Source organism: Arabidopsis lyrata, assembly GCF_000004255.2.
Source record: "Arabidopsis lyrata subsp. lyrata unplaced genomic scaffold ARALYscaffold_1, whole genome shotgun sequence".
Classification (NCBI taxonomy): Eukaryota; Viridiplantae; Streptophyta; class Magnoliopsida; order Brassicales; family Brassicaceae; genus Arabidopsis; species Arabidopsis lyrata.
The window spans coordinates 10,221,761-10,241,707 of NW_003302555.1; the positions used below are offsets into that span (position 1 = coordinate 10,221,761).

Consider the following 19,947-nt stretch of genomic DNA (forward strand, 5'->3'; position numbering starts at 1 on the left):
GAGTTTTGTAAAAATAAAATTTATAGTATTTATGAACATATATTTAGTGAAAAGAAATATAAGTTTTAAATGTGTGTATATGATCGAAAAAAAAAAACGGGAAGAAATGGGTACCGTTAACGGATTAAAGTGTGTCGGTGTCATAACGAAAAAACAATTCCGACTATCAAAGAACTTCAATTCACCATCCTCTGCCATCTTGAAACTTTGAATAAATCTTGGCAGTATGGAAAGATGTCGATTAATGTTTTGACCCGCGGTAATATTACCTAGATTTTGACTCGCGGTACACCGCAGGTCGATTAATTTTATAAAAACCATAATTTTAAAATATTAGTTGAGTATATCAATTTAACCTGAGAAAACAATTAACCCATTTGAGAGAAAAAAAAATCTGTCAAAACCCCTTTCATCTTCTTTCCTCTTCTTCGATTTCTGACGATTCTCTTTCTCATTCTTCACATTTCTTTTCGATGAGAGCCCCGATTTTCCTTATTCAAGATAAACTATCCAAAACCGAAGATCCATTAAGTCCATAGGAGCCGGCACCAACAAATTAGATCTGCTTGAAATTTTTTGTCTAAATTGAAAGGTAAAAATATATATTTGCTGTTACTGTAATAATCGATTTGATGCTTGATAACAAAATCTTAGCATTAAAAGTAATTAAAATTAATGAAAACAACAAACAATTGCTAAGATGCAGATCTTAATTAAGATGTTTTAGAGAAGCTAAGATGCGCTACGTGTCAATAGCTGAGTGGTTAAAAAAATGAGCAAAAGGAAAACAAAAAATGTCCCGTGTTTTTTTTCCTTCTCTTGTTGTCGTCTCTCTCTTTCTCGAGCTTTTCCCGACAAAAACCGAGTCATGCGAGATCACCATGATTCAAGTCGATCTGAACCATGCTCACTTCTCCAGGTTTTTCTTCTCCTCTTTGGTTGTAGAGTTGGTGATCGTAATCCCGATTCTAATCTTGTGATCTTACTTGAATTTGATGGATTCTGTGAAATTAATCTGATTTAGTTGTGAATTGACTTCAATTTTTAAAGAAATCTAGCGAGAGGTTATCCTCAATCGAAAATTCAGTTACTTAAGTTGAATCTCCCAATTTTAATGAGAAAGCTAGTCCAAAGTCATTAGATCATTCTCAATTTCACTTTGGTAATGGCAATTAGGGTTCATAGTTGTAGATGCTTAATTTATTGAGATTTGAGTTAGAAGTTCTGTTGTTTTTTTTGTATATGGTAGGTGGTTTCTCGGAATCGAAAGATGGCAAAGATCTGCCAGTACTTCTAATGGTCTCTTCAATACTTCACTATTGGTCTCTTCAATACTCCATGTTCCGTTATCTAACACGCTTTCACCTCTTGCTACAACAATTATTTTCATTGCATTATCTTCATCGAATTTTTCATCCAGAAGAAGATGATTATTGTAACTTGTTCGGTGCAGCATCTGATACTCTTGAGTAAGAACCCGATTGTAACATGGTGATGGTACTAATCCACTCTTTCTGATAAATTATTTATGAGAAATTTCTATAGATTACGCATCATCTCGTTATGATAAATACTTAGGTTTTGTGTATCTTTTGTTAGGTGTTTGTGAAGTCCTCCAAGTCCAAATACCAATCATGATTGTGAGAAGAGCTGTGAAGAACTCAACTGTTGTTCCTAGAGGTGGAGCTATAGATGTAAGTATCCTCCATTCATCGTGGTTCAGTATTTAAGTTTTGCACGTAGGGTTGAGCCATTCCTCCTGGTTGTAGATGGAGATAAGCAAGTACCTGAGGCAGCATTCAAGAACTATTGCTTGGAAGTCACAGCTTTTCATCAACTCTTATGCGAAGGCTCTGGAGACTGGAGGTACACTTCATGGTTGACTTGGATGTTTTAACTTTTGTGCCTCTTGATTTCACATATAAAAAAGAGAATATTACTTATTTCCATGTGGCCTGTTAGATCTAGGTCCTTTAACAATTTCTTTCACATCTTTCATGGTTGACTTGGATGACTTGGGATGGGCAAACAGGTCCATGGCTAATATCAATATCAAAACAAATGGTTGTTTGTCTGATACACATGGTTTAGCAAACAGGTCCATGACTAATATCAAAAGGCAAGAGTCATATATATACTCATACGTTGCCACTTCTCCTTGAAACAGGTCAGTATTACTTATTTCTTTAATAATCATATACTCATGAATATAGCTAATATATAGAGTTGGTTGATTCATTGAGTAGAAGTAAGAAATTACTTGAACCCTTTTAGTAAGTGATATGATTAGTAAAACATTATACTGCATATCCTGGCATTCAAATTAAAAATTTATCAGATGAATAGTCATTAATACTATACCAAATCTGAGTACACATATGAAGAAATATATCGTCTTTCTTTCCGCCTAAAAATGGTCCTTCTAATCGGCTCTAATTTCTTCATCTTTCTATTGGGTTAGTGTATACTTGTAGGCTAGGGGAGGATACTTTCTTATCATCTTAATTCTTCATTGCCTACACACAGTAAACTTCTTGCTCAAAACAATTTATAAACATATATTAGATCAATTCCAAATCCAACTAACACTGAAACAAAGCTTTCCTGAATCATGATGCAGATCTTAACTTGGATTCGTCAAGCGAGTTTGTTAAGCCGCAGGTCTCTGAAAAACTTTCTTTCTGGATGTAAAAGGTAAAATGATTCTTAATGAGCTGATATTTTTTATTTTTGCATATGTTGACTGGTTATATATAGAGGTTGTAGATGTTTAGGGTTAGCTTTGATTGTAAAGCGAGAAAATCTTGGTGATTAAGTTCAAAATCTTGAAAATCTCGCTATTTAAAATTTATGGTAACTATATAAAGCATATTCTTTAAATCCGATTGTTAAGGTAAATACTCTTTAAAAAATCGTTGATATGCATATTTTGGTAGAGAAGAAATAAGTATTATGTAGATTATTAGAAAGATTGTGTCGAGATTTTTGGAGAAAACTATTTAAATTGATGCTTATAATCGAGTTGTTAGAGATATGTAGAATAGGAAAATCGAAAATGATAATTTGGTAGTAATTAAATGCTATCAAATATCTCGGAGATTTTATTTTGGAAACTAATCGTGGACTAAGCAGAGATTTTTGCATGATTCGTAACGGAAAATCTTTAATGCTACTATTGATAAAAAGGAATAGAGCCGATTAATGTGGAAAGTAGTTAAGGAAATAAGATTAAAACGAATTGTATGTTTAATTTAGCCTTAAATGTCAGTTTTTATTACAACATCCCTAAAATTTCTTATCCAAGATCCGGATAGAGTTAAATCCGGATAAAACCTAGATCCAAATGAATTAATGCAAAAAACCCCTATAAAAATGTATATGTAGATATAACTAAATTTATTAAAATTTAACAAATTTTTAAGGTTTTTTCGGGTACCCGATATTTTACGTATAAAACCCGATATTTTACATATAAAATATCCGAACCGAACGGATACCCATATTTTTCGGGTATTTATAAGGTCTAAATTTTTTTACCTAAACCGACGCGAACCCGACGATACCCAAACCGGACCGGAACCGAATGTTTAGAAATACCCGAATGGGTCATAAATTCATTACACATTTAACCCGAACCCGAACGGGTTTTACCCGAACCCGAACGGGTTACCCATATGCCCAGGTCTAGTTTTGCTTTTGAATTTAGGGAAATTGTTAAAAATGCCCCTTTTGGTGTGCCCCTTTTCAAAAATGCCCATTTTCAAAAATGCCCCTTTTTAAATCTGAAATTTTTATAAAGTTTTATTAGGTTTATAAGGTACTTATGGATTGTAACTACTACTTGAAGACTCGATCCAAGTATTTATAAGGTTTTATAAGGTGTTTTTAAAGGTTTTACAAGTTATTTTAAAGGATTTTTAAGGTTTTTCAAAGGTTTTACAAGATATTTTAATGGTTTTTAAAAGTATTTAAAATATATTTATAAGGTATTTATAAAGTATTTATAAGATTTTAGATACATAGAAATGTAGTTTGTGTATGTTTTAATAATGTTACATACATATTTGGATAAATCTTATATTTTTAAGAGCATTTTTTATAAAGTTTTAAAGAAGGGACATTTTTGAAAAGTGGCATTGAAAAAGGGGCATTTTTGCAAAAGCCCCTTGAATTTATTGTTTTTTCCTTCCAAATTTGTTTAAAAAAAGAAAGCTACAAATCCGATAATGATTCGTTAATGGTTTTTGTAGTATATGAAAAAGGCATACATTTTGAAGCTTTGCGTAGCGTAGAGTGAATGTGAATGACAACACTTTGCATTCCCTGAAACAGTAGTAAGAAGTGATTTTGTGAATATGTTCACGATCTGAATTAAGATGGCTAAGAATGTGTCCAAGAGCCCTGGGAATGGAGTGAACTTTCATTGATTCAGAAACAGGATTACTAATTGCAGGAAGTTATTCTGCAAGTGACTGAATATCGCCAAGGTACTAAACACCCATTTATTGATGTCCTTTCTTTACCATCTGAAGCTTTTAAAGAAGATTATATTGACGAGTCTCCGAGGGTTTGTTGAAGTAGAGGTCAAGTGCACGCCAAATCTCTTGAGATGTTGTGCAGTGAATGTGAATGACAACACTTTGCATTCCCTCTAAGATAGAACCGAGAAGCCAAGACTGAATCACTTGATTAGTTTGGAATTAACCAAGCATCATAGTTAGAATTTGGGATTAGAGTTGAGGTATGTTGATATGGTGTAAACGTTGAGAACTGCTTTTTGATATTACCAGTAATGAAGCCAAGAAATTTGTGAAGGACTGAATTTGTGTTTCTAAAAATTAAAGTTATGGTTTATGAGCTTCATCGATGATAGAATTAACAATATTTAGAGATGGAGAGGTGACGAACATAAAAAAAAAATCTTTCATAATTCCAATACCATAAACTTTTTTTTATTAAAATAAGATATTTTGAAATTGAGACTTTCTTATTGAATTATTGCTTAAGTTTTTACAAATGAGAGAGAATATTTATATACATTATAAAACAATCCAGAACAAGAAAGATGGTATATATCATCATGTAATACATTCAGAATTAAGGGCTTCTCGGTAACTTAATATCCATTGATGCTTCAGTCGTATTCACTCACTTTTATTTTTCTTTTGTTGTATTGTAGGTAGGAAATATTAAAAGTTTTTGGGAATTCTAAAGTTAAGACTCAAATAACTTGATTATAGAGATGGGTCGTCATTTCTTCCAATATTTGGAATTGAATTTAAATTTCACCTTTTTGGGAAGTCTCTATGGCGGCTAGAGACTTATCAATAAGAAGTATCGTATTTGTTGTTAGAGGACTAAATGGACGTAATTAGAGGACGAACTCGAACGTGGAGAGAAAGTAATTAGAGGACTGAATGGTCATTTTGCATCGTAACATTTTCTCTATTGTTTTTTTTTAAGAATATGAAAATTTGCTGGACAAATAAGCTTTCCTCGAAAACCGAGAATATATTTCCCTTCTCCCCTCTCCCTTCTTCGTACAGTCTCCTTTTCACTCTCCATTTCTCTTTCTCTCTCTCTTTTTGTTTTTTCTGCGAAAAAACCTTTCCCTCCGTCGATGAGCTCTCTCCGTGGTTACGGTTGCAACGGTGGCAGCGGCTGTTGGCGTCCACCTGACCAGAGGCGAGAGTTGTCCACCGGTCCCTTCTCGTGGTGGCAACGGCAAACCTCCCGTCCCTGTGGAGGCTTATTCTCACGGATGCATTCAAGTGGAATCATAGAAATTCAATTGGTTTGTCCCTTTTCTTTCTAGTCAAATTTTGGGTACACTCTTCTTAGCAAAGGATGTTCTAACATAATTATTTGTCCCCAGAATTCTGGTGATAAATTGAAAGGGGTTCGTTGTTGCTCAACTGGAAAAGATGTATCTGTAACTAGATATTGTTAGCTTTGCATCATATGGTTGACATGATGTTAATTATTTTGTAGGACATGACATCAAGGTCTAAAAAATTTCATTCTAGGACATTTCTATCTAGGACATGGCTTTAAGGTTTTTTAATGCACCTTTTTAGTACTCATCAAATATGAATCCCACTGCAGGACAAGGAGTCCACTGCTGAAACTAAGCTTGTAGAAGCAAAGAAGCAATATGATCTGATGCTGGAAAGTAAACAGTTGGAATTATCAAGGCACTTGAAAGAATTATCACAGAGGAACGACCAGGTATATTCGAATCAATGTTTCCATATATATTAGCAAAAATTGTATTGTGAGGATTCACAATCATAATGCAATATGAAAAGACAATTTAATCTCTCTAATTTCCTTTTAGGCAATTAACGATATCAAGAGGAAGTATGATGTTGAGAAGCAGGAAATCATTAGTTCTGAAAAGGGCAAGGTATAATGACTAGAGTATCTTTTGTTGCAGTGTACTGAGCAATTGATGATGTCTTGGTGATGCTTTTTGTGGTTTTAACTCCAGGTTGAAGAGACTATCAAAGAGCTGTCTACGAAATATGATAAAGAACTCTCAGATTGCAAAGAAGAATCAAAGAGACAGCTGCTGACCATTCAAGAGGAACATGCTTCTCTGGTATGCACGGCATCTAGTCTTTATCTTTGAACTTATCTTTTAATTAACAGATCATACTGACTTTTCATACGTTGGAAATCATTTACGAACTTTTGGAGAAGGTTTCTTTAAGAATCTCTAAGCTAAAGCTATCACATCTTATCCTGTTACTGATTTCATGCATTGTTCCAATCATCCAATAGTATCAATGAGTGTTATTCGATTCGAAAGAAATCTGATGGTTCTGACCACCACCAAGCATCGAGGTGTATTATAGCTTATAATGATCAAACAGGGTTGAGTTGTTAACAATAGATGTTGAAATCAAGTATCTGTTTGGAAGTTTATTATTGACAGCATGTCAAGCCAAGTAAGAACTATATTGAAAATAGACTGATAAAAGCTGCATGTTCCCCAGATTCTCAGTATTCGGGAGGAGCATGAGAGTAAGGAGCTGAATCTCAAAGCCAAGTATGACCAGGAACTGAGACAAAATCAGATTCAGGCTGAAAGTGAACTGAAAGAGGTACCCACAGATATAACTTGATAGTTCAGAAAGATACTAAACTATAGAGCCTTCAGTATTCAAATAGTTTGTATATTTTATCCAGAGGATAACAGCTCTCAAGAGTGAGCATGATGTTCAGTTGAAAGCATTCAAGTGTCAGTATGAAGATGATTGCAAGAAGCTGCAAGAAGAATTAGATCTTCAAAGGAAAAAAGTAAGTGCTTCTTAATAAGATCCATTATAAGATGTTACTTTATGGGTTTAACTAATGGGCTAACCTTGCAGGAAGAGAAGCAAAGAGCTTTGGTGCAGTTACAGTGGAAGGTGATGAGTGACAATCCACCTGAAGAGCAAGAAGTAAACTCAAACAAGGTTAGAGTGGACTTCATTTTCCTACTTATCGTTATCTTTCCACTTAAAATATGTTCTTAAAATAACACTAACAGGGTAATAACTGGAAGATATGTATGTGTAACTAGATATTGTTAGCTTTGCATCGTATGGTTGACATGATGTTAATTATTTTGTAGAACTATTCAGTTTCCAAAGATTCTCGTTTTGGTGGTAGCAAAAGAAGAGAGCATATAAGAGTGAGGGCAGACAATGATGACGAACAAGCAGAGAATCAAATATATATTTTAATTCGTTTCTGCTTTGTCATGGCTACACATTATAAACACTTCCTCATGGATTAATCCCTCTCTTCAGCCTGAAGAGTTTGTTCTATTTTACTTGAACAAAGTCAGTCAGCCTCGTCGAGAATTGCATGTTCCGCTGTACCTCACTGAAGGCTTCACCATTGGTCATGCAGCATACTCTGAGATCTGTTTCAGCGGATTCAAATACGGTGAGCAGCCAGAGCCACAGCCGCTGCTACAGCCGCTGCTAGGGCCGCTGCTAGGGGAAGAACCACAAGTATCATGGCCATTTGACGTTGGGGTCACAGCCATGATACTGTCAAAGTTTGGCGGCAGTGCCCGAGTTGCAAGAGCAGAGCTTGTTTGCAAGTTATTCTACAGGGCGGGTCGTTCTGCATTGGCTTAAGAAGACGTCGATCTCAGTGAAACTCCCGCAGCAGAAGACTTAACCGCACTTATGTGCATGCGTCGTGCTGGTGGTCAGATGAGGTATGATTATTACCTAAAAGTATGATTTCTTTTGTGTCTGATTGATTATTAATTTGAATTTGAGTTTTCTTAATAGGTCCCTTGTGATCGGTTGCCCTAAGATACGCCCCAATTATCTATACACTACTAGGGTTTTAAAGCCATTTCAGTATCTTGGGTAGGTTGTTTCTTTTAATTTTTCTTTTTGGATACTATTTTTTTCTTTATGCTGATGTGTTAGCTAACAAATTGTTTTTTTACTTTTGTTCTTGTACAGGAAGCTTTTGACAAAACTGGCTTTCTTCGGATTATCGCTTAGTACTTCCTCCGAGGATATGCTGCCGGTATTTGCCCAGTGCTCCGCCTTGCAGGATTTCGAGATGAAGAATGCATCTTCTTGGAATGCAGTGTAAGTTTCATTCTTTTGATAAATAAATTAGAATTTTTTTTTATAATTATTTATCTTTTCTTTTCTTTTTTGGCAGACCAATTCCACTTGTCAATGTGATGCAAAACTTGGCTACACATTGTGCACGCCTGGAACGCTTAGTCTATGATGACATTAATGGTAACCGACATATGGAAGTTGATGATGACATCCTGTTGCAATTTGTGCAAAATTGCCCGGCGGTCAACCATCTCGGACTACGTGGCGTTTCTTTATTAGACAGCCAAGTGCAGATCATCTTTGAGGTATATTTGTTGGATAATTGATTGTTTGATTTTAATTCATATAAATTTTTTAACATAGATATTGTGGAAAATATACCAGGGATTGCGGAGACTAACAAGCCTAGATTTATCTAGCTCTGGCGGATTTACAGGGATCTCCTTAGTGTGAGTATTTGTGGTATATGCATAGTTTAGTTTTGATTTTTTTTTGTATAAATTTTGATCTGATTTTTCTTTGGTTGTTTATTTCTACAGCCAAGTTGCGAATACGATGAATGATGCGAGACTTAAAGTTTTGGTTCTTCAAACATGTGCAGACCTCACAGAGGTAAGCGACTTTAGATCTGCATATAAATGATGAATTTTTGAAAAAAAACGATCTTTATCTGATTTGTATGCAGGAGCACCTTCGAACCTTTTTCATGCGGCTACGTGAAGGTAGCTACTCCCACCTGCATAAGCTAGTAAGTTATTCTAACTATGAGTTTGTTTAATTTTCAATTTAGTGGATAAATCTTTCATTTTTATTTGTTTAATGCATCTTAAGAGGCGGAATTGGAGGAGATTTACACGAAGGTTTCGAAGCAAGGACAGGGGTTGCTGAGCTGGTCACTGCAAGGCCCGGGATCGACATCGACATAAATTTGTAACTATCTCTCTCCATCTTTGTAAAATAATTATAATAATCTGATTGGGCATTGTTTGTGGACAGTGTGGTGCTGGAGTGGCTTACTGAAGATACGCTCAATCAATTGATAGCTGGACCTGATTATGTTGTAGAGCTGGCACCATTAGCTGAAGAAGAAGAAGACTTGGAAGATTTAGATGAAGAAGAGCCACCAGATTTGGAAGATTTAGATGAAGAAGATGTTGTTGCGAGGAAGAGATTCATTCATTGGTGAGTTTCTTTGTCTATTATTTGGCAAAAAACTTGAGCCCATGTTATTCTGTGATGCACACTCGAGGGCTTTTTTTTCTTTTTGGCATTCTGTAAACGTGATGAACATAATCTCAAAGCTATTTCCACTTTTTCTTTACAATTCTTGAAGAAACAGAACATATCTTGATATCATTCCTCAATCTATGATTACCCTCAGCTACTAGTGTTTCAACCTTCATGCTGCTTATTGTTTTACACCAGCTTATATTACCTGTGAGGTGATCCTCGACATGGATGGGGCTGTTGGTTTTCAGTTCATTACTGTTAATCTTTGCCAATAATTTCACAGACTCTAATAGCATGTCTAGCTCAAACCTAAAGCAGAAAGAGAGATATATATTCACAAAAAAAACCCAACATAATGGCTCAAAATTTGACCCAAAAAATGACTCACAATAACAGGACAGTAACCATTATTTATGAAAGGTATGAAATACAGGGTTTCCTGTACACCATTAGAAGTTGATAAACCAACCGGTCATCCTCACATTTGAAGAGGCTCTCTTCATTCATACTGGTTCTTGCGCATGTGGCTAAATGAATAATCTTCACTTCCTGATGTGACGGAGATGTCTTCTGGCTTGCAATAGAAATAGGGTACTGCAGAAAGCAAAATAAGACTAATGAAACAAAAGATGAACTCAAGACTAACAGATCCACATATAACAAGCTGAAGCCACATACATTCTTTGGAAGTAACCGATAACTAGGAGTGCATTGTTCACAGTTCGAGAGATCTAGTTCACTAATCGGCTTTGCCCATTTCAGATTTGCAGCTGCTTTTTCAAGCCTTTCCTTATCATGATCTCTGTCTCTAAACCCGTCATCTCTCTTCTGTTCTTGGTCTCTATCATTGTCCAGTGACGGTTGAGGATATTTGCCTTCACTCCACAAGGATTCTGCAGTATAGTTTAGAATGGATTTTGTTTTCTTTTCAGCACTAGAAATAGATATATCTGGAAAGAAGATCAAACATAATAGTGGAGTTTTGTAGTCAGTACTCATGAATACTTAAAATATATAGAAAAAAGGCTCTGTCACTCAGAATCAGATTCATGTAACCTTGCAAAAGATAAGTAGACTTACTCTTAGTCAGAATACCAGAGAGCAGTCCTGCAAGAAGATTGAAAATGTTAAGAATCTGGTTTTTCTGATATTAAAGAATGTAGGAAGATAGAATCATAGTTTTGCCTCCTTACCAGTCTTTTCGCATTGCACCAAAAACTCTATAAAGGAATCCATGAGGTCAGGATATACTCCAATTAAATTTCCCACCTGATACAAGCACAAATGTTCATGGATCATTGCAAACAAATGCCACAGTTGAAATTTAAGCATTTTATATATGCATACCAAAGATTGCAATTCTGGTCGGCTGATTATTTCTTTTGAAAAGAGATTAAGACAACGTAAAAACTCCTGGTACTCTGAGGCATTAAGCTTTTCCTTTACTCTATCCACAATAGCTAGATCTTGACTGTAACCTGACATCACGTAAGACAATTTTAAGTACACACGGAATAGTGAACGAAAAACTCACTCCTTATCATCTTTCAAATAAGTTGTCATAAAACGAGAACTCGCTTTTCATGGCACCTTTTTCATCATAAGTAGATGAACTAGGAACTGCTCCTGAAAATTTATTTTGATTGGAAATTTCAGCAGAATCATCGCCTCTAATATGTAGTTTCTGCTTGTTGTTGAGAAATTGCTCTTTTTTGCTATGAGGTTCGAAATCTCTGGCATCCCTATGCTCATTTTCTTTGGTATTACCTCTCATGTGTTCTTTATTTTCTTTCTTCAGAGGTCTCTCTCGGTCCAGGTCAGTATGTTCAGTACCATAGTCATGGTCACGATGTGGAGTAATGCTCTGGTCCTTCTGCAAGCAACTGATGTCCGATAAAAGATTAAAACATATAGAGCATTGTATTTCTAGGAAACTAAATGCCTGAGAAGAACCTTATCAGGCAGAGAAATCCCTCTGTCAAGAACTGAAGTTTTAACAGAATGAACAGAGGCTGTTGCTGAAGTATCAGGTAGAAAGTGAGTAAATTCCACAAGCAAATCGTTATGATCTCGAAAAAGGATGGCAACCTGACATAGAAGTGTAAAAGTAAGTACTGAGTAGCAATTAGAAACAAATACCACATAGTATCAACGAGCCTACCTCCTGGTAGACCTCAGTGATGGACTTGCTATCATTTCTGTACATGTCTAAAATGTCTAAAAATGATATGTATACACGATCATCGCCCTGAAACCTTGTCTGCAAATGAATGAATATCTAAGAGAGCAGGAAAGGAAAAAGCGGTACTTTCATTGGACAGTTTCAGCACATAACGTAACTACCTTAGTCTTGTTAACAAAACTAATAGCTTCCTCGAACTCAACACGTTTCTTTAGTGGAGGTTGTCCATCCTCGGGTTGGAGTGTGATCTCAAAACCCTTTGGCAAGAAGGTATTGAAACCAGCTGTATCAACTCTTGGTGTCCTTTGAAAAGTTCTTTAACTTTGGTTATGACACCAGCTGTATCAACTCTACAACGCAAAAAAAAAACAATTTGAAACTCAGGTCTCAGAAACCATGGAGTATTATCCAGACTAAGACCAAAACCAAACATAAAAGAGAAAAAATTATACCTCTGAGATTTAAAATTCTTCATGACTTCAAGAAACTCGTCATATTTTCCGCGTTGATCCTGAAATTTATCCTTGACAGCTTTAAGGTATGCATTTGTAGTTAGCTTCTGTGCACTTGCTCCTCCAACCATGGTTTGAAGTTGAATAGAGCTTCATAACCATCAAAAACAGATCATTAAAAAGCCATTCAACATCTCAAAAGACCAAAGAACGTTGATTGAATCCTTGAAGAACCCATTATCCATGTGCTCATAAGCTCAATTATTAGTCTTCAACGAAAAAAACATAATTTCATTCCTCAAATGACACAACTTTACTCGATGAAACATTTAGCATCGAACTAATGGTAATAAGCGATAATAAGCTTACACATATCCTAATAAAACTCCAAATCAATCACATATACAAGGAAATTCAAAGAATCGAACTTTAAATTCATCCCAACAAGAACACCTGCAGATCTAGCAGCTACAAAACCAATTTTTGAAAAATAAAAACACGAAAGGAGTTGAGAAACATTCGATCTTAACTTAATCCTCAGATTATTTCACATTCACTCTACGATTAAAATTGTAATGCCCAAAAAAGAAAAAGAAAGGATAAAAAAACGAAAGAATTAAGATCATCGTTTATGTGTATTAGTTTACCGAATTACAGAGAAGACGAAGAACAAGTCTACAAGAACAACAAAGCTTCCTCCTTATATCCCACGAAACAGCTGAGAAAGACAAAAGTATTCAACACTTTTCAGACAGAAAGACTCACTGAGAAAAACGAGTTTTTATGTTTTATGAACAAGATTGAGATTTCTCAAAGGAGTTTTACGTACGTCTTCTTAAGTTTTTATTTTTGTCAACTGGAGTTTTTCCCTTTATTAATAGTTGAAAGGGTTCAAGAGCTTCTTGATTACTGTCCAGGAAACCCCAAAGCTAAGAGGATCAGGAAGTGTGGTTAAGTGTCACTTCAAATATGAGAGGATTGACGAGGAGGTGGCTCATCCGGAGAAGCTGCTCGCGTTGTTTGTCAAGGCATTCAAAGACATGGACGAAATGCTTTTGTCCGAAGTCTAGAGGATACGCTGGATATCTATCTATCTATTTATATATCTTTGTGTGTATTTTCTAAGATGTCTCAATAATGTGCTCTCTCTATGAAGAGATCTAGTCTGCAAGTATTGCAGAGTTTGTGTTATGTACGTTTGAAGTTGTAATTAGTTGCAAACTGTAACCTTTGTATTAGTGGATCTATATGAAGCCCAAAATAATGTCTTGTGAGAAGTCCAAAAGCTCATGTAATGGCCCTTGTAACTAGGGTTCTTGCTAAGGATTCATACATATAGTCATGTAATGAGAACTTTGATTGTTAACTTTGAGAGTTGTCTCAAAAACAACTCTCCTCCTTTACCTTTTATGAAATCATATTAAGAATCATTTGATTTTGGTGACAATTAATTTAAGCTTTCTCTCCTTTTTAGTTTCTTTGCATAATAAAGTTCTTAATGAGCTATCTAATTTCAGTTTTATATTTTTCTTAATAAGCTTATTTGAGCATAAATCTCTTGCATTAGAAATCTCAACACTTTGTTTTGTGTTGCTATAAGTTTCGCATATGCAAGTTATGTTTAAAGAAAAACAAAGCGTCATACTTTTTGTAAATGCAATAATTAAAGTTGTAAAGCCTAAGAAATTCTTGTGATGGTCAAATTGTAAAATTTCATCGAAAATTCGTCAGAAATTCCGTTAGAATTATCTTTGTTTTCTTGTAGTATATATATTATTAGAGTATTTTCGGAAATTAAACACCATTACGCCATTGATTTAATTTTTGAGTCATTATCATCCTATTTAACAACCAAATAAAAAAAATTATTTACAAGTGATACAAAATTGGTTAAATAGGATGATAATGACTCAAAAAATATATACATCCTTATTTCAATACACAGATTCATCACACAAATAAGGCTACTTAGTATGAACAACAGCAAGAAACCAAAAACCAAAAGACTTACCTTGAGGAAGAAATTATGTGAACAAATCTTTGGATCAATCAAGAACAGTAGATCTGCCTAAAACAGCTGGAAGAAACTGTATCTATTCAAGTCAGTGTTGATTTCTTTATGAATAAAATAAAATAAATCTAATACTAGTAATTGAAGAGCAATTTAGAGTAAACAACTTCAAAGTTGATAGATTTTACATTATATGTCACTGGAAAATTACGATAGACTATTTTAATTAATTCATCAAAGATACAATAATAATCATAGAATAGACATAATTATGATTATAAAAAAAAAAATCAGCAAAAAGTCTTTGAAGAACTATATGGTTCAGCCTGAAGCTGTTAACGTTTAAGATAATCTAAAATGATTTGATGAAATATTTTACTCACTGAATAGATCTAATACAGTCCAAACTACTTATTTCAATTGTTGTAATTTTACAAATGGCCTAGGCCTACCATAGTACCATTGCATACTTAAAATGTTTACACAATTTGAAAAAAAAAAGATTTCAAGAAAATATATTTTTCAAAAACATCATGACAAAATTTATTGGATAACTCTGTTGGTCTGATTCCTTCCCTTTCGTAAGGGACCATATATATTCCAACATTCGGCAACTCTGTTGTTTTAGAATGACTCCTGCCACATATTGCTTATTCTTTCCTCTATAAAAGTGGCTATGAATTTCCAAAGAGATACTCACCTACTCACTCTCATAAAAACCTAGAGACACAAAACATCCGTATAAAAAAAATGGCACAAGCTATGCGTCAGTCTTCTCTGCAAGGGGAGCTTGAGGTAGATGTTGAGATCAAAGCATCTGCAAAGAAGTTCCATCAGATGCTCTCTAGAAGACCACAAGATATTGCAAAAGCCACTCCTGACATCCAAGGATGTGCTTTGCATGAGGGAGAGTTTGGCAAAGTTGGCAGTGTCATTTTCTGGAACTATGTTAATTGGTAAGCACAAACATTTATTTAAATATATATTTCTGAAACAGCATAAAAGATTTGATTGGTTAACCCTTCTTTTTGGGTGCAGATGGGCAGCCAAAGGTGGGGAAGGAGAGGATCGAGGCAGTGGATCAGGAGAAGAATCTGATAGCGTTCAGGGTAGTAGATGGAGATATGTTGAACGGGTTCAAGAGCTTCTTGATTACTGTCCAGGCAACCCCAAAGCTAAGAGGATCAGGAAGTGTGGTTAAGTGTCACTTCAAATATGAGAGGATTGACGAGGAGGTGGCTCATCCGGAGAAGCTGCTCGCGTTGTTTGTCAAGGCAGCCAAAGACATGGACGAAATGCTTTTGTCCGAAGTCTAGAGGAGTCGTTGGATTTCCATCAATCTATCTATCTATCTATGTTTGTGGGTGTTTTGTAAGATGATGTCTCAATAATGTGCTCTCTCTATGAAGAGATCTAGTCTGCAAGTATTGCAGAGTTTGTGTTACGTACGTTTGAAGTTGTAATTGTAATTGCAAATTGTAGCCTTTCTGTTGCTATAAGTTTCACCTATGCATGTTATGTTTTAAGAAAAACAAAAGCGTCATACTTTTTGTAAGTGCAATAATTAAATTTGTGAAGCTTAAGAAATTCTTGTGATGGTCAAATTGTAAAATTTCATTGGAAATCCGTTAGAAATTTTGTCAGGATTGTCTTGTTTTCTTGTAGAGATATATTTTCGGAAATTAAACACCATTACGCCATTTTTGAGTCATTATCATCTTATTTAACCAATTTTGGATCTCTTGTAAATATATAAGTTTGTTTTTTGGTTATTGATTAATACATTACAACAACAACAACAACAAATATATTGAAATAAGGGTTACAGATTCATCACACAAATAAGGCTACGTACTATGAACAATTTTCCAGCAAGAAACCAAAACCAAAAGACTTACCTTGAGGAAGACATTATGTGACCAAATCCTTGTTTAAAAAATCGCTAGGCGCTAGTCGGGCGGTGAGGGTGGGCCTAGCGCCTAGCAAGAAAATCGGAGATTAAATGGGGATTAATCGGGGACTAGTTTTAAGGCTATTTAATATTTTAAAAACATATTAATCTATTATAAATAAGAAATTTCTATAATTTTGTTTTTAAAATTGCATTAAATACATGAAAACAAGAATTTAAGGTCAAACTTATGATTTTTATACAAATTATGAACATAAGTGAGACGTTTTAAATTTTAGAATCAAAAAAAGAAAAAAAAATGTAAAAAAAAAAGAAAAGAAATTAGGCTAGGCGCCGTCTAGGCGGGCTAGGCGGACGCCTAGGCGGTCTAGGTGGACAAAAATCGGATCACCGAATTTTTTTACCGATTTGGACAAAATCGCCGCAGTCTCCATCCGATCAGCGCCTAAGCGGCCGATTTTTAGAACAGGGGACCAAATCGTTGGATCAATCAAAAACAGTTTATCTGCCTAAAACAGCTGGAAGAAGTTGTATTTATTCAAGTTTAAATTTGATTTTTTTTATGAATAAAATAAAATAAATCTAAGACTAATAATTGAAACTCTGTTTCAGTTCTTTATATCAATGTCCAAAGAGTTCGACGTAAGCCTATTTGTGTGTACATATGCAAGTTGTAACATTTTGAGTAAGGTATGAGTACATTGACATCATCGCTGCCTTATTACAATCAGAAAAAAAAAAAACAATTCAAGAAACTTGCTATATACATTTCTCCTTCAAAGATCGCTTGAACCAGAAACATCGATCCACTCGACTTGAATCTCAACCTCACCACTTTCTACATTTCTCAGCTTTAGAATCATGTCTTGTACAATCTTTCCATTACTGAAGATGATTCTACTCTCTTCAGCCAAGCAGTTGTCTCCACTCGGCTTCACTCTATGTATCTCGGTTCCATCAGAGAGTTCTTGAATATCCGTTCCTTGAGCCTCGAAAAACGGCTTGATGTCTATTTCCGCATCTCCCATCGTGTCATGCGAAGTGAATGTATCCTTATCAAACACTTCCTACAAGGAAACACAAAACACAACCAAAAGACTCCTTGAAGATCAAGAATCCCACAACAAAGAAACATAGATATTTCAAGAAGATCAAGAACTAAACTCACGAGAATCACAGGTTGATTAGGATCATTGATTCCAAGCGTCAATTCATCGTCCCACTCAGGGTTGCAGCTATTTTCCACACCACGAGTCTTCAATTTCTGAGACAAATTGATTAAAATCATCACAAGTCTATTAAAACTCCATTATAAGTTCCATCAAAAACAGAGTAATTCTCAAATCTTCTAAAGTTCTATTTTTCCGAAATTGGAATCTACAAGGTATAATCTTGAAAACAGAGAACATAAGAGATACCTGAGAACCCATGGTAACGACGACGAAAGGGTCGCTGGTATTAGAATCACGACTAACAAGATTAATCCCTCTCTTCACTCTGATTCTGAGAAGTCCCACCAGATTCTCCATGTCTCCTCCGACTCTTGTCTTTTGTCTTGTTCTTGGGTTCTTAAAAGAGAAACGAGTTGCAGAAGAATAATGAAGCAGATGATGTTTCTGGCCTCTTTAAAGTCTCTGACTTTTATCTACACAGAGCATCTTCTGGAGAATCTTTTTATGCTTTGCAATTAAATCATAATCATTGACTTATGATTTTTTTTTTTTTTTTTTTTTTTTCAATGGGCCAACCAGTAAGTTTATGACAAATTAGATTAATTTCATATAGATTAAAAAAATTAGACTTATTATGAACACTAATATGCATGGATATTCCTTCTTAATTATAGTCACTATAAATATTTAAATATCAAGGATTGAAGAACCCTTTGTCCTTTTGAATCTAAATAAATGGATACTATACAAGAAATCATTTTAATAGACCACCCAATAATTGTATGACATTAATACATCAAGATCTAGACAAAGTAAATTCATTTTATATTGTTTATTAAAATTACTCTTATAATTATTATTATTTTTATATATCCATCATAAAAATTTTCACTATAGATATCACGAAATTTAACCTTTTTCTCTATTTAAGAAATGTAGATAAAGACACAAGAATTTTTTGAGTAAACCCGCCAATAGATTTATGACACAATTTGTACAAAAAAAAAAGATTTATGACACAAATACATCTCAAAATTAAGAAAAAGTAAATTCACCTCATATTGATTAACAAAATTTAATATATTTACTCAAATCTTAATATGTATGGATAATCCTTCATAAATCTATTCACTATATATATATATATATATATATATATATATCATGGATTAAGCATTTTTTTTGTTCTATATACAAATACATATTGCTTCACAAAATCAAAAACATAAATCATGAGCAACTATTTGCTATCCCATTTCTTTTTGCTGAATATCCAATTTCTTTTGACAAAAAAAAACATGAGCAACTTGAAAATAACAAATAGGTTTTACTCATATCATCATCATGTGTTATAACTTATAAGTATCTTGAAGATGGGCTGAAAAAGAAGTTGGATATTCAGCAAAAAGAAATTGTCAGCTTTTTCTTAAAAATAAAGATTTTATATATAAATTGAGAGCCTATATAGTCTACAAGTCATTCGAAATCGTACTTATACTATGAGTCTAAATGGTAGTAACATGATTTTGGTAAATTGTTGAAGAATTGATGATAAATATTTTTTTGTTACACAGTTTAACCAAATGAAAGTTGAGGTATATATCTTAGTCATATCATTTTGTTACATAATATCTTAGTCCTCCGAGACCGTTTACGGAAAACTTATGTAATAGGTACTAAATTTTTTGAAAAACATCGGCTATGTTTTATTTTATTAGAATAAATTAATATTATTAATGATTAGATATATATATATATATATATATATATATATATATATAACCTGTTTATTATGTTATTTAAATGTACATATAGATAGATTTTACACCGCCGTAAACCGTGGATCGATTTTTTATACCTAAAATATTGAAATTTGTTGTGAACTGTGTTTTTCATTAATAGAATAAGGGATATATATACAAGGATAATAGCATGATACAGAGAATAAGGTAAAACCCTAATGGGCCATGGGCCGGTTATGGAGTCCATCCATATGGTTTATAACACTCCCCCTTGGAAGACATAACCGTGTCCGATACTAAACCGGGATCTCTATAATGCGCTGGGGAATGTTGCCTCATTAAAACCTTACCAGGAAAACCCAGTGGGACAAAACCATGGTGAAGGAAAAAGAGTACAACACGCATTACTCCCCCTGATTTGAGCATCACTGTAGATCCTTAAGTCCGCGCATCCCGATCTGATGAATGAGCTTCCGGAACGTTGAAGTCGGCAATGATTTGGTGAATAGGTCGGCTGAATTCTCACTTGACCGGATCTGTTGAACTTTGACCTGACCGTCCTTCTGTAATTCATGAGTGAAGATGAACTTAGGCAGAATATGCTTCGTTCGATCCCCTTTGATATAGCCATCCTTTAGTTGATCAATACAGGCTGCGTTGTCTT

The 19,947-nt window shown here is 34.5% G+C and overlaps 3 protein-coding genes, 1 long non-coding RNA gene and 1 pseudogene across 8 annotated transcripts; 3 read left to right on the forward strand and 2 right to left on the reverse strand.

Annotated features, from left to right (window-relative positions):
* The first annotated feature begins 873 nt into the window (after positions 1 to 873).
* On the forward strand, positions 874 to 2,925 carry LOC9326622. Of its 2 annotated transcripts, XR_002329261.1 has the most exons (6): positions 874 to 919; positions 1,250 to 1,340; positions 1,421 to 1,497; positions 1,600 to 1,694; positions 1,770 to 2,167; positions 2,621 to 2,925. It is a non-coding gene; the product is annotated as an uncharacterized LOC9326622 (long non-coding RNA). The 2 variants fall into 2 exon arrangements; XR_002329260.1 differs by having other exon boundaries at positions 1,250 to 1,497.
* Positions 2,926 to 5,546: 2,621 nt separating this feature from the next.
* LOC9326623 (synaptonemal complex protein 1) lies at positions 5,547 to 9,982 on the forward strand. 3 transcript variants are annotated; one of them, XM_021011718.1, is made up of 9 exons: positions 5,547 to 5,794; positions 6,106 to 6,228; positions 6,338 to 6,406; positions 6,491 to 6,601; positions 6,999 to 7,106; positions 7,192 to 7,302; positions 7,374 to 7,460; positions 7,619 to 8,215; positions 8,292 to 8,372. In XM_021011718.1, exons 1-8 carry the CDS (start codon positions 5,621 to 5,623, stop codon positions 7,781 to 7,783), a joined length of 948 nt encoding a protein of 315 aa, XP_020867377.1. In that variant the 5' UTR covers positions 5,547 to 5,620; the 3' UTR covers positions 7,784 to 8,215; positions 8,292 to 8,372. The 3 variants fall into 3 exon arrangements, with proteins under 3 accessions (XP_020867377.1, XP_020867378.1, XP_020867379.1); XM_021011719.1 differs by lacking the exons at positions 5,547 to 5,794; positions 6,106 to 6,228; positions 6,338 to 6,406; ... (2 more) ...; positions 7,192 to 7,302; positions 7,374 to 7,460 and adding exons at positions 8,472 to 8,603; positions 8,680 to 8,887; positions 8,967 to 9,031; ... (2 more) ...; positions 9,414 to 9,512; positions 9,579 to 9,982 and having other exon boundaries at positions 7,780 to 8,215; XM_021011720.1 differs by lacking the exons at positions 5,547 to 5,794; positions 6,106 to 6,228; positions 6,338 to 6,406; ... (2 more) ...; positions 7,192 to 7,302; positions 7,374 to 7,460 and adding exons at positions 8,472 to 8,603; positions 8,680 to 8,887; positions 8,967 to 9,031; ... (1 more) ...; positions 9,305 to 9,330; positions 9,414 to 9,511 and having other exon boundaries at positions 7,780 to 8,215.
* Positions 9,983 to 10,124: 142 nt separating this feature from the next.
* Positions 10,125 to 13,906, reverse strand: LOC9326624 (annotated as a pseudogene).
* A 1,123-nt stretch (positions 13,907 to 15,029) lies between these two features.
* On the forward strand, positions 15,030 to 16,004 carry LOC9326625 (MLP-like protein 31). 2 transcript variants are annotated; one of them, XM_021011723.1, is made up of 2 exons: positions 15,030 to 15,405; positions 15,489 to 16,004. In XM_021011723.1, exons 1-2 carry the CDS (start codon positions 15,208 to 15,210, stop codon positions 15,771 to 15,773), a joined length of 483 nt encoding a protein of 160 aa, XP_020867382.1. In that variant the 5' UTR covers positions 15,030 to 15,207; the 3' UTR covers positions 15,774 to 16,004. The 2 variants fall into 2 exon arrangements, with proteins under 2 accessions (XP_020867382.1, XP_020867381.1); XM_021011722.1 differs by having other exon boundaries at positions 15,042 to 15,413; positions 15,496 to 16,004.
* Positions 16,005 to 16,958: 954 nt separating this feature from the next.
* Positions 16,959 to 18,019, reverse strand: LOC9326626 (protein C2-DOMAIN ABA-RELATED 8). The gene is made up of 3 exons (XM_021010370.1): positions 17,788 to 18,019; positions 17,538 to 17,633; positions 16,959 to 17,436 (listed from the first exon to the last, which is right to left on the reverse strand). The coding sequence occupies exons 1-3, from the start codon at positions 17,896 to 17,898 to the stop codon at positions 17,146 to 17,148; spliced, it is 498 nt and encodes a 165-aa protein (XP_020866029.1). The 5' UTR covers positions 17,899 to 18,019; the 3' UTR covers positions 16,959 to 17,145.
* Positions 18,020 to 19,947: the final 1,928 nt, after the last annotated feature.